The sequence below is a fragment of the Gracilinanus agilis genome, chromosome 6 (genome assembly GCF_016433145.1).
Source record: "Gracilinanus agilis isolate LMUSP501 chromosome 6, AgileGrace, whole genome shotgun sequence".
Taxonomy (NCBI): Eukaryota; Metazoa; Chordata; class Mammalia; order Didelphimorphia; family Didelphidae; genus Gracilinanus; species Gracilinanus agilis.
This window is the reverse complement of record NC_058135.1, coordinates 192,881,667-192,895,295: the sequence shown is the minus strand read 5'-3', so window position 1 is coordinate 192,895,295 and position 13,629 is coordinate 192,881,667. Positions and strand designations below refer to the sequence as shown.

Genomic DNA, 13,629 nt, shown 5'->3' with positions numbered 1-13,629 from the left:
AATATAATAAATATAATAAATATAATATAATATAATATAATATAATATAATATAATATAATATAATTAATATAATATAATTAATATAATATAATTAATATAACATAACATAACATAATATAATATAATAAAGACTTCCAAGCATTCCTGAAGAAAAGACCAGACTTGAATAGAAAATTTGAGGGCTAGGGGCAGCTGGGTAGCTCAGTGGAGTGAGAGTCAGGCCTAGAGACAGGAGGTCCTAGGTTCAAATCCGGCCTTAGCCACTTCCCAGCTGTGTGACCCTGGGCAAGTTACTTGACCCCCATTGCCCACCCTTACCAATCTTCCACCTATGAGACAATACACCAAAGTACAAGGGTTTAAAAAAAAGAAAAGAAAAGAAAATTTGAGGGCTAAATACAAACTCAAGAGAAGCATGAAGAGGTAAACAAGAAAGGGGAAAAATTTAAGGGTTTCCATAAGGTCAAAGGGCTTATATTCCTATATGGAATGATGATATATTTAAGTATTAAAAATTGTTGTCATTAGTATAGTAGTTAAAATGGGGCAAAATATATCACATAAAGAAGCATGGGGATGATGGGGGTGGGAGGTGGGAAAAACAATACAATGGAAGGGAGGAAGAGGTTGGTGACAAGTAACACTTAAACCACACTCTCAGTGGAATTGACTCAGAGAGAAAATGGCCAGATTGATTGGGGATATAGAATTGTATCTTACCCTATATGAAAGTAGAATGGGAATTAGAAGCAGGGTGGTGGAGTGGGGAAAAATACGAGGGAGAGAGAGGCTGAGGAGGGTGTGTCCAAAAGGTCCTATAGTGAGGGGAGGGAAGTAAAAAGGGAGGAGAATAAGGGGAGCAATATAAGGGAGGGGAAAGAGAGAGACTGATTAAAAGCAAAACAATGGAGGGATGGGAAAGAATAGAAAAAATAAGATTAGGATTAAAGAAGGAAGTTAAAATGGAGGGGAATACACAGATAGTAATCATAACTGTGAACATGAATGGTATAAACTCATTCATAAAATGTAAACAGATAGCAGAGTGGATTAAGCACTAGAATATGTTGTCTATAAGAAACACATATGAGGCAGATAGACACAGGGAGGGTAAAGGTAAGATACTGGAGCAGAATATAATCAGCTGCAACAAAGACAAGGAAGGCAGTAGTAGAAATCATGATCTCAGACAAAGCTAAAGTAAAAATAGAATGGATTGAGTCCAGGAATGAGACTCCATCTTGATAAAAGGTAACAGAAATAATGAAGAAATATCAGTACTCAACATATATACACCAAATGGTATAGCTTCCAATTTTTTTAAAGGAGAACTAGAAGGAGGTTAAGGAGGAAATAGATAGTAAAACTATACCAGTAGGGGACCTCAATCTTCCCTTATCAGAACTAGACAGATTGAACTGAAAAATAAATTAAAAAGAAGTAATGGAAGGGAATGAAATGTTAGAAAAATTAGAACAAATAAATGTCTGGAGAAAACTGACTAGGGATAAAAAGGAGTATCCTTCTTTTCTGCAGCACAAGGTACATATGCAAAGATTAACCATAAAAACATAGCAAACAAATGCAGAAAAGTAGAAATAATAAATACAACTTTCTCAGATCATAATGTGATAAAAATCATAAATACTAAAGGTTCATGGAGAGGCAAATTTAAAATTAATTGGAAATTAAATAATTGAATTCTTCAAAACTGGTGGGTCAAAGAACAAATCAAAGAAACAATTATTGATTTCATTGAAGAGAATGACAATGAGGAAACAGAATATCAGGGTCTATGGGATATATCCAAAGCAGTAGTCAGGGGAAAATTTATATGCCTGAGTGCCTATATCAACCAAATAGAAAGGGAGGAAATTAATGAATTGAGCATGCAAATTAAAAAACCAGAAAAAAGAGCAAAATAAAAAACCCCAGATAAAAACTAAATTGGAAATCATAAAAATTAAAGGAGAAATTAATAAAATTGAAAGTAAAAGAACTATTCAACTAATAAATAATACTAGGAGCTGGTACTTTGAAAAAAACAAATTCAATATATAAAGTATCATTAACCTAATTTAAAAAAAATAAAGAAGAAAATAAAATTAACAGTATCAAAAATGAAAAGGGTGATATCACCTCCAAGGAAGAGGAATTTAGTACAATTATTAACAGTTATTTTGCCCAATTATATGACAAGAAATATGACAATCTTGGTGAAATAGATGAATAATTACAAAAACATGAATTGCCCTGATTAAGAAAAGAGCAAACTTAGATAATCTCATATCAGAAAAATAAATTGAACAAGCCATTAAGGAATTCTCAAATTAAAAATGTCCAGGGCCAGATGGATTCACAAGTGAATTCATCATTTAAAAAACTAATTCCAATACTATACAAACTATTTGACAAAATAAACAAACAAACAAAAAAAACAAAGGAGTCTTACCAAATTCTTTTTATGATACAAATATAGTACTGATTCCCAAGCCAGGAAGACCAAAAACACTCCCCACCCCCACCCACCCTTTCTTACTCCATTTCAACTTCTTTGTAGAGTAAGATAGAATTCTATACCCCAAAAGAGCTAGCTGTTCTTCCCTCTCAGAATTGATTCCACTGAGAGTAAGGTTTAAGTATTACCAATTATCACTCTCTTTCTACCCTTCTTATAATAGTATTCTTCCCCACCCTCCCCCACCCACGTGCCTCTTTATGTGGTATAATATATCCTATTTTACTTCTTCCTTTGACTGTCTTTTCTAGTACCATCTTTTTTTACATATCATCTTAAACAGCTTAATACCACAACCTTTGCCTATGAATATTTCTTCTATCTACTATGATAATGAAAACAATGTTTAGGTGTTACAGATATCATTTCCCCACTTAGGAATATAATAAATTTGACTTTATTGAAGACCTTAATTTTCCCCCTCTCTCTTTCTTGCTTACCTTTTTTATTGTTCTCTTGAATTTTGTGTTTGGACATCAAATTTTCTATTTAGTTCTGGTCTTTTCTTCAGGAATGCTTGGAAATCTTCTATTTTATTAAATGCCAATATTTTCCCCCTAAAAGCATATAGTCAGTTTTGCTGAGTAGGTGATTCTTGATTGTAGACCCAATTCTCTTGACTTCCTCAATATCATACTAGCCTTGTGGCCTTTTAGTGTGGAAGCTGCCAGATCCTGTGTAATCCTGACTGGGGCTCCTTGATATCTGAATTGTCTCTTTCTGGCTGCTTGCAGTATTTTCTCCTTGACCTGGAAGCTCTTAAATTTGGCTATAAAATTTGTGGGGGTGGGGTTGTCTTATAGGAATTTAATGTAGAGAGTGAGCTATGAATTCTTTCAACATCTATTATTCCTCTTGTTCAAGAATATCAGGGCAGTTTTCTTGGATAATTTCTTGTAATATGATGTCTGGTGTAAGGAATTAAAATTAAGGGTTTGATTAAAGTATATCAAAATTAAAAATAATACAGTGGTCTCCAATTTAAAATATTATAGCTCAAGTCAAAATGACTTTCAATAGTTTTTATTTACAAAATAGTTGGAGAGAGTGAAAGTAGAAAAATGCAAAAAGAGGGTAGAGAAGATGTCTACCTTATCACATTAAATATTGCTCTGGTGCTTGGCTCAGTGTGACAGGGCCTGTTAACCCTAGACCAGAGGATCCAGCATTCCACCCACATGGCCTCCTCCAAGAAGGGAAGACCTCTCTGAAACTAATCTCTCTCCAGACATCAGGAAAAGAAGGCCAGCTACTCATTCACCTAAGAGGAAGTCCAAGTCCCAAGTTACCTCCAAGAGCCAGGTCACTAGTTGAAGATGACTTCCAAAGACTATCTCCAGAAGACTACTTGCAGAAGACTCCCTCCAGCTGAATAAGTTCAGGGCTTTTAGAGTGATTTCTTGTCCCTTCTTCACTTCACAGGGGTCAATCATAGCTTCCAAATTGCCTAGCACTGGCCAGGGAGGCAGTGATTGTGAGATCCACTTCTCACTTCTGAAGGTGTTAACTCTTATAGGCCTGTCAAGTTGTCAACCTTTTATCACAGGCTTCTGAAGATATCAATTTTTATCATAGGATTCACAAGTTTCTGACTGATTGAGTCATCATGTACGTTAGCAAATGACTTGTGAATTCTCTTACTTGATAGCTAACAAAATGTTAACTCAAAATAGGCAAAGAGAATAAAGAATTCCCTTTCACACTAGGCTTTTTTTTTTTTTTTTGGTTATGACTTTCAGGTAGTCCAATAATTCTCACATTGTCTCTCCTGGATCTCTTTTCCAGGTCAGTTGTCTTTTCAATGAGATATTTCATATTTCCTTCTATTTTTTCATTCTTTTGATTTTGCTTTATTTATTGCTGTCTCATGAGATCATTAGCTTCTACTTGCTCCATTCTACTCTTTAAAGACTGATTTTCAGCCATGATCTTTTGATTTTCCTTTTCAGTTTGGTCTATCCTACTTTTCATGGTTTCCAACAGGTCAATTCTGGTCTCCAATTTGCTTATTATTTTGTTTGATTTTTGTGTCTCTTTTTCCATATGGGCATTTTTCATCTTTTAAGCTGATATTTTCTTTTTGTATTACTTTCATTTCTTTTTCCCATTTTTCTTCTCTCTTTCTTACTTGGTTCTTGAACCCCTTTTTGAGTTCCTCAAGAGCTTGTGACCAATTTCCATTTTTTTTTTTTTGGTGAAAGTTTGGATGTTTGTTTTTCACTCTTTGCTGTTACTTCTGTATTTTGCTGTTTCTCCACAGAAATTATCCAGGATCAAGAACTTTTTTGCTGTTGCTTATTCCTTTTGCTACTAGTTGCAATTCCTGCAAGTTGGTTGGCATTGCTTTCTTAGCTTCTATCTCTCAGAATTTTGCCTTGGTAGTATATTGCCTTCCATGTCAGAAGCCTGAGTGAGGGCAGGTACATTTATGATATTATTTGTATAGCCAGCTTTAAAGTGTTTTTCCCTGAGGATATCTTTCCAGTCCCTGCTGCCTCTGCTGTGGGTACCTGTGTTTCTGCCCAAGCTCCATGCTCTGCTGCCAACGCTTCATGCTTTTCAGTCTCTAGTCTTACTGTCAAGGTCTTGCACTGCCCTCAGGGGTAAGTTCATGGTGCTTTCAGTCAGCCTTCAAGAATTTAGAGATTTTCCTGGTCCTCACTCTTAACTCTGGTGTGGATGGACTGGGGTAGGAGAGGGATTATCAGCTTCTGCTTTGATTAGTGCAGTTTTGCCCCCTTATAGTGTAGGAATCCCCACTTATTGCCTTTTTTTTAATGTTGCATACAGTGGGAGAGCCCCTTTATTTGTCTGGTTTTGATTTCTGCCCTTTTGAGACACTTTGTAATAATTGTTTGGAAGGAGATTCAGAAGGCTCCTGCTATTATGCCACCATTTTGGCTCTGCCCAGGAAGACCAAAAACAGAAAGAAAACTACAGACCAATCTTCCTAATAAACATAGGTGCAAAAATCTTAAATAAAATACTAGAAAAGAGACCACAGCAAGTTATCACAAGGATTATTCATTATGATTAGGTGGGATTTATACCAGGTATGCAGGGCTGATTTAATATTAGGAAAACCATCAACATAATTGACAATATCAGCAACCAAACTAACAAAAATCACGTGATTATCTCAATAGATGCAGAAAAAGCCATTGACAAAATACAATACCCATTCCTATTGAAAACATTGGAAATTTTAGAAATAGAAGGTTCTTTCCTCAAAATAATAAATAGTGTACATTTAAAACTATCAGCAAATATCATCTATAATGGGGACAAGTTAGAAGCCATCCCATTAAGATTAGCAGTGAAGCAGAGATGCCCATTATCACATCTTTTATTTAATATTGTACTAGAAACATTAGCAGTAGCAATTAGAGAAGAAAATGAAATTGAAGGGATTAAAGTAGGCAATGAGGAAACTAAACTATCACTCTTTGCAGAAGGTTTGATGTAATTTAAAGAATCCTAGAGAATCAACTAAAAAGCCAGTGGAAATAATCAACAACTTTAGCAAAGTTGTAGGGTACAAAACAAACCCAAATAAATCACCAGCATTTCTACAAATTTCCAACAAAACAGCATCAAGAGTTAGAAATAGAAAATCCATTTAAAACCACTCTAGAGAGTATAAAATATTTGGAAATCTATTTTCCAAGACAAACATAGGAGTTATATGAAAAGAGCTACAAAACACTTTCCACACAATTAAAACTAGACCTAAATAAGTGGAAAAAACATTAATTGCTCATGGGTAGGATGAATTAACATAATAAAAATGACAATCTTACCCAAAGTAATTTTCTTAATCAGTGCCATATTTATCAAACTATCAAGAAATGTTTTTATAGAATTAGGAAAAAGCTGTAACAAAGCTCATCTTGAAGAAAAAAAAGATCAAGAATATCAAGGGAACTACTGAAAAAAATATGAAGGATGGTAGCCTAGTAGTACCACACCTTAAACTGTACTATAAAGCAGTGGTCATCAAGACAATATGGTTCAGCCTGAGACAGAAGAGTAGATCAATGGAATAGACAGGATATAAATGACCTGAGCAAATTAGTGTTTGATAAAGCCAAAGATCCCAGCTTTTGAGACAAGAACTCACTATTTTACAAAAAATGCTGGTAAAATTGGAAAACAGTATGGGGAAAATTAGGTTTGGATCAACATCTCATGCCCTATACCAAGATAAATTCAAAATGGGTAAATGACTTCAACATAAAGAGTGAAATCATAAATAAATTAGGTAAACATAGAATAGTATATCTGTTAGATCTGTGGGAAAGGAAGGAATTTAAGACTAAGCAAGAGATAGAGAAAATTACAAAAAGTAAAATGAATGATTTTGATTATATTAAATTAAAAAGTTTTTGTACAAACAAAATGAATGCAACCAAAATTAGAATGGAAGCAACAAAGTGGGGGAATTTTTTTTTATAATGAAACTTTCTGACAAAGGTCTAATTTCCTAAATATATAAGGAACTAAGTCAAATTTACAAAAAGTCAAGCCATTCCACAATTGACAATGATCAAAGGACATGAATAGGCAATTTTCACATGAAGAAATCAAAACAATCAATAAGCACATGAAAAAGTGTTCTAAATTCCTCCTGATTACAAAAGTGCAAATCAAAACAACTCTGCAGTACCACCTCACATCTAGCAGATTGACCAATATGATAGCAAAAGAAAATAATAAATTTTGGAGGGGATGCAGCAAAATTGGGACAGTAATACACTGCTGGTAGATTTGTGAGTTGATATAACCATTCTGGAAAGCAATTTGGAACTATGCCCAAAGAACTTTAAAAGAATGCTGGCCCTTTGATCCTTTAATATCACTACTAGGTTTGTACCTCAAAGAGATAATAACGAAAAACGCTTGTACAAAAATATTTATAGCTGCGCTCTTTGTGGTGACCAAAAACTGAAAAATGAGGGAGTGTCCATCGATTGGGGAATGGTTGAACAAATTGTGGTATATGCTGGTGATGGAATACTATTGTACTCAAAGGAATAATAAACTAGAGGAATTCCATGTGAACTGGAGAGACCTCCAGGAATTGATGCAGAGTAAAAGGAGCAGAGCCAGAAGAACATTGTACAAAGAGACGGATACACTGTGGTACAATCAATTGTAACAAATTCTTCTACTAGATGCAATGCAAAGATTCAGGACAATCCAGAGGGACTTATGAGAAAAAATGTTACCCACATCCAGAGAAAGAACTGTGGGAGCAGAAACACAGAAGAAAACGTATGATTGATCATGTGATTCAATGGGAATATGATAGGTTTTGGCTTTGAAAGATTATTCTATTTCAAATATGAATAATATAGAAAAAGGTTTTGAACAAGATACATACCCAACCCAGTGGAATTACTTGTCAGCTCTGGGAGTAGGGAAGGAAAGAAGGAGAGAAAGTACATGAATTCTGTAACCATGGAAAACTATTTTAAATAAATATTATAAAATTTTTTTAATGAAGATAAGAATTGGAATCATTTTGTCCAAATAGGTCTGCCTTTTGGGCCTTCCCTATCCCTGTCCTACTTTTCTTGATATTTTTTCCATAAATTCTCCCAGTTGTATCCGAAAACAATCTGTTTTCGTAGGTAGAGATCCTGGAGTAGGTCACTCTGTGTGTGTGTGTGTGTGTGTGTGTGTGTGTGTGTGTGTGTGTGTGTGTGTTTAATCTCTAGCCTGGTCTAGTATCTTTTCTACCTATTTGACTTTAATTAGTATTATGGTGATATGTTCATTTGTTTTTTAATCCAACTATTGGGACACTTGACTTCATCCTTCTCTCCATTTCTTTTGTATGAAACCTGTCCTTCATGTTTCCATTCAGCCTACTAATAATCAGTTGCATTATTATTACTAAGCTCTGGAGCAGGGACTGAGTCATAGAATGGAAATGAAAGACCCATCTTTATCTTCAGGAAGGAACTTTGCAATTTTGCTGAGCTAACACAACAAGCAGATGAAAAACATTTAAGGTCTTTATTTCTCTCTATAAATATATATACTTTAAATAAACCAAACGGGGAAAGGAAATCTTTATTTATATGTCATTTACTATGTACCAGGCACTGTGCTCAGCAATTAAATATTCTCATTTCATACAACAGCCCTGTGAATTAGGTTCATTTTATAATACAGGAAACGGAGACTAAAAATGGTTAAGTGACTTGTCAAGGGTCACATAGGAATGACTTCTTGATTCAAGGTCTAATTTTCTACACACTTGCTCTATCCAGCTGCCTTGGGGCCACTTAGCCAATAGAGATGCTTAGTAAGAGACAGAGAGTGCCCTTCCTCCAACTTCGAGAATCTTTGGGGAGGAGGGTGAAAGAGAGAGAGAAGAGGCCCTGATAGGCCAAAGTAATTCTTCCAAGGAAGAGGAACAAGTAAGCCATGTATGAGGGGAACCGCAAGGGAATTATTTCTAAAACAGGAGAGATGCTAAACTAGAGTCAGAGAAAATGACATTCTGGGCAAAAGATGGTGATAGCTGGCATTTTGTGGTACTTTAAAGTTTGTGAAGAAAATCAAAGCGTCTTTCTTATTCTAATAGAGGGAAACAGAGACAGGATCTGAACTCATGGCTTCCTAAAACCAAATTCAACCCTCACTGCCCTCCACCATGGTGACTACCTTGATAGCCAGCTGACCGTCCTTTGATGTGTAGTCTAGCAGTCTCAAAAAACTGCCATATATCTTTTTTTTTTTTAAATGTCTTTACCTTTTAGGAAAAGTGGCTCATGAACTTTTCTTTGATGGTTCAATATTTTACCACCCCATGGCCAGTTTGATGGTGGGTGTGCTGGTGACTGTTTTGGTGCAATCTTCCAACATGTCCATATCCATCATTGTCAGCATGGTGTCCTCTTCAGGTGAGTCAGTCCTGTGAAATAAGAATAAGCACACATACACAGAACTGTGTTAATTAGGCAAGTCTATATCCATTAAAAGATTTTCATTCAGATTTTACAGCCATATAATCATTTGCAGTGTGCCCTGGCCTTTAAGCTTATCTTCTTGCTTTTTCATCCTTCTGTCAGGCTGAATCTCTTTCTCTGTTGTCCATCTACCCTCCCTATTTTTGCTGTAGAGTTAGAAAATTAAGCTCTAGCTGGCAGAATTGTGTTGCATATTCTTGGGTGAAATCTTCAATGCTTATTGCTTTGGAAGATCTGCTTTGGAAGAATGGGGCTCAATGTGAAGTACTTCCTTCCATTTTTCCTGTCTGATATTTAACCCAGAGGAGTGAAGAAGTATCTTTGATGTAGCTACAGTTTGAGTGGATTTCTTTTTCTATTTGAGATAATTCAGATCAGATCCTTTTGTATCATGCTTTGTTTTTCAAATGAGCTTGAACTGAACCAGATATCTCCAGATCCCAGGACTGGGTTCCACACTCCCTTTTTGGTGGATATATGTCAGTTTGGCATTTAGTGCAAGGGACAGATATGGGGTCAGGAGATAAGCTTCCCTAGAGTGGGGCTGTGAAGGAGAGAAGAGGATGAAGCTCTTCCATGGAAGACAGAGGTTTGTAAGTCACTAAAGGGGAAAGAGTTAAGCATGGGACTGGGCGGTTATCACAGCCAATACTGTCCACATTCTTCAACATTGATGCCAGTGATCTCTAGTTTTCTTGCTTTGGCAAAAGTCCCAGTCTTCTTACTCTAGTTACAGTTCTGGACACTTGGTCTTAAGAAGAGAGTTTACGTCTTCTTCCTGTGAATTTCTACCATTTTTCTTCCTCATTTACTTTTTTCCTTTGACAGTGTTGACAGTAAAGGCGGCAATTCCCATGATGATGGGAGCCAATATTGGGACTTCAGTTACCAATACAATTGTGGCCCTCATACAGGCTGGAGACAGGGATGAATTTGGAAGGTAGGAAGTTTTGTCTCACTTATTTTCAAGTTGAGAATTTTCACTCATCTCTAGAGATACCTCCCTGATTTTTCCAATGGATTTGTTATACTGCAATGCAGATTATGAGACAAGCATATTCATTGAACAGTTTAAATAACTCATTTGTTCAATTTTTTGTGACAAAAATTCTGACAAAAATAGAGTAATTATAAGTTGGTAGTGATTTCATTTTTGGTATGATGTATGCCCTTTTACTTTTTGTTCTTCTAAACTCATAAAAAGAAAACCATATTTTAGGGAAATGGTCTAGAAATAGGTAACAAGTCATGTTGGAGAGGGATGGTTATGCTGAAAACAGGCAAAGGGAATCTTTGTCTTCCTTGTGAAGGAAATATCACCCGCATTTTTTTTCTAAACTGGTGGTCTTCAGGTTTTACTAGCTCCAAATAAGGATCAGAGCTAAGTAGACTATTAAAATTTGTAGTTCTGGTAGCTCTAACTATTGTGCTGCATGGCTGCTCCAATAGGCATATTTTTAAGCAAACAAAAAATAGAGGCAATTACAAAAGATAAAGTAGAAAATTGATTATTTGAAGGTGAAAAGATCCTTCAGAGACAACATTAATGCATACAGGAAAAAAAGGCAAGTGGTTGAATGAGAAAAAAATCTTTACATCAAATTCCTCTCAGATGGGTTTGGTACTCAAGATATATTATCAATTTTGAAAACTGGCAAAATGACCAACCTCTCACATGTTCTTAGCATAAAGAGTTATAAACAAATTATGGAAGCATAGAAAAATTTACTTGTCAGATCTAAGGAAAAGAGAAGAATTTATGATCAAAAAAGTAAAAGAGAGGATCATGGGATATATAATGGATAACTTTGGCTACGTGAAGTTAAAAATTTTTTGCAGCAAGAAAATGAACACAATGAACACAAAGAAAATGAACACAAAGAAAATGGACAAAATTAAAAGGAAAGTAGGAAATTGGGGGAAAGTATTAACAACAAGTTTCTCTGATAAATAATTGATTTCTCAAATATATAAGGAACTGATCCATTTTTATCAAAATGAGAGCCAATCCTCAAATTTCAGAAGAAGAAAACTGTTTATACTCTTTAACCTAGAATACCACTACAACAGTATCACTACAAAGTCTGTAATCTAAAGAGATTAAAATAAAATAAAAGGATCTATATGTATAAAACTATTTAAAGCAGTTATTTTTGCTTTTGCAAAGAATTGGAAATTAAGGGAATATCCATCAGTTGGGTAATGACTGTGGTATATGATCTTGATGGAGTACTATTGTGCTCTAAGAAATGCCAAACAGGATAGTTTTAGAAAAATCTGAGAGGATCTATATGAATTGATGCAGAGTGAAATGAGCAGAACTGGAGGTTATTATACACAATAATCACACTATTTTAATGATGGAGAACTGTGAAATATTCAACTACTCTGATCCACACAAAAATCCAAGATCATTCTAAAAAACCCTTGATGAAAAATGCTATCCATCTCCAGAGAGAGAACTGCTGAACTCTGAGGGCAGATTTAAACATATTTTTACACTTTCTTTAGGTTTCTTTTAGAAAATTTGTTCGACATAGGTAATATGGAAATATGTTTTGCATGACTTCAAATTCATCATTGATATTATATTATTTGCCTTCTTAGTAGGAAGGGGAGGGGCTGGAGAGATAAGGGAATTTAGAACTCCAATTTTAAAAAATGAATGTTAAAAATGAATTTAAATTTGAAATTTGAAAACATGGACAAAAATGGCAAAAAATTGCAACAGTCAATGTTGGAGGGATTGTGGGAAGATAGACACATTGTTGATAGAGCAATGACATTGTTTAACCATTTTAGAAGATTATTTAGAATTATGAAAATAAACTGACTTAAATATCCATACCCTTTGAACTAGAGACTCTATTATTAAGCATATATCCCAAGGAAGCCATGATTAGGAAAAAAACTCCATATTCTCCAAAATTATAAGGGTGAAGCAGAACTCAAATGAAAAGATGTGAGAAGACATTTCTTCCTACCCTTTGGTACAGATAGAAGGTTCCATGGATTTTACACATTGCATATGTTTTGGGACTTTCTCAACAAATTGATTGGTTATGTTTATTTTTTTTTCCTCACTAAAAAACAATCAACTATTTGTCTTATGGGATGGCTCTTAAGGAGGAGTCGGGAAGTGATACATGGGATATTGTGCTGATATAAGAAAAAAAGGAGATCAATAAAAAATTAACTTTAAAATTAAAACAATTACTAGGAGCAATTTTGATCAATTATATGCTAATAAAACTGACAATTTAAATGGAATGAATGATTATTTATAAAAACATAAATTGCTCATATTAACAGAAGAGTAAATATGATACTTAAATAATCTTTTCTTATTGGATAAATTGGATAAACTATAATAAGTTTCTTCAGAAAAACAGACAAATCTGAGGACCAGATGGGATTAGAAGTGAATTCTACCAAACATTTAAAGAACAATTAATTCCAATACTATAAAAATAATTTGAAAAAATAATTAAAGGAGTCCTAGCTAATTCCCCCTATGACATATGTTTTCAAAATTAGTAGAATTTATTTCCAAGTATCTTAGCTCCCCTCTTCCCTCCCCCTACACAGAAGGCATCATCTGGAAACATTTATAGATTATGTTTTTTTTGTGTGGATTCTTTGGAGGTATACATTCACAATTATTCTTCCTTGTGGATTCTTTGGAGGTATACATTCACAATTATTCTTCAAATATTAAATCTGTCACTATATTATATTTTCTTGATTCTATTCATTTCATTCTTCATTATCTCATGTAGTTCTTTCCAAGTTAAAAAAATATGCTCATTGTTTGCTAGGTCACAATAGTTTTTATCACAATCATATGCCATAATTTGTTTAGCCATTCTCCAATTGATGCATATCCCTTTGATTTCTAGTTCTTTGCCAGAACAAAGAGAGTTGCTATAAATATTTTGGAACTTATAGGTTCTTTTTCTTTTTTCCCTCATGTCGTTGGGAAATAGACCCAACAAGGGTATTGCTGGGCATAAGGACATATACAATTTTATAGCTTTATTGGCATGATTCCAACTTGCTGTCCAAAATAGTTGGATCAGTTCATAGGTCCACCAATAGTGTATTAGTGTCCCCTCTTTTTGATATTCCC

At 34.6% G+C, this 13,629-nt stretch overlaps 1 protein-coding gene across 1 annotated transcript in view; it reads left to right on the top strand.

Annotated features, from left to right (window-relative positions):
- The window catches only part of LOC123252444 (sodium-dependent phosphate transport protein 2B-like), a 35,544-nt gene that overhangs the window by 3,781 nt on the left and 18,134 nt on the right, over positions 1-13,629 (top strand). Inside the window, exons 3-4 of the mRNA XM_044681754.1 lie at positions 9,291-9,434; positions 10,329-10,440. Coding sequence (XP_044537689.1) covers positions 9,291-9,434; positions 10,329-10,440 — 256 coding nt within the window. The remainder of the gene's footprint in view (positions 1-9,290; positions 9,435-10,328; positions 10,441-13,629) is intronic.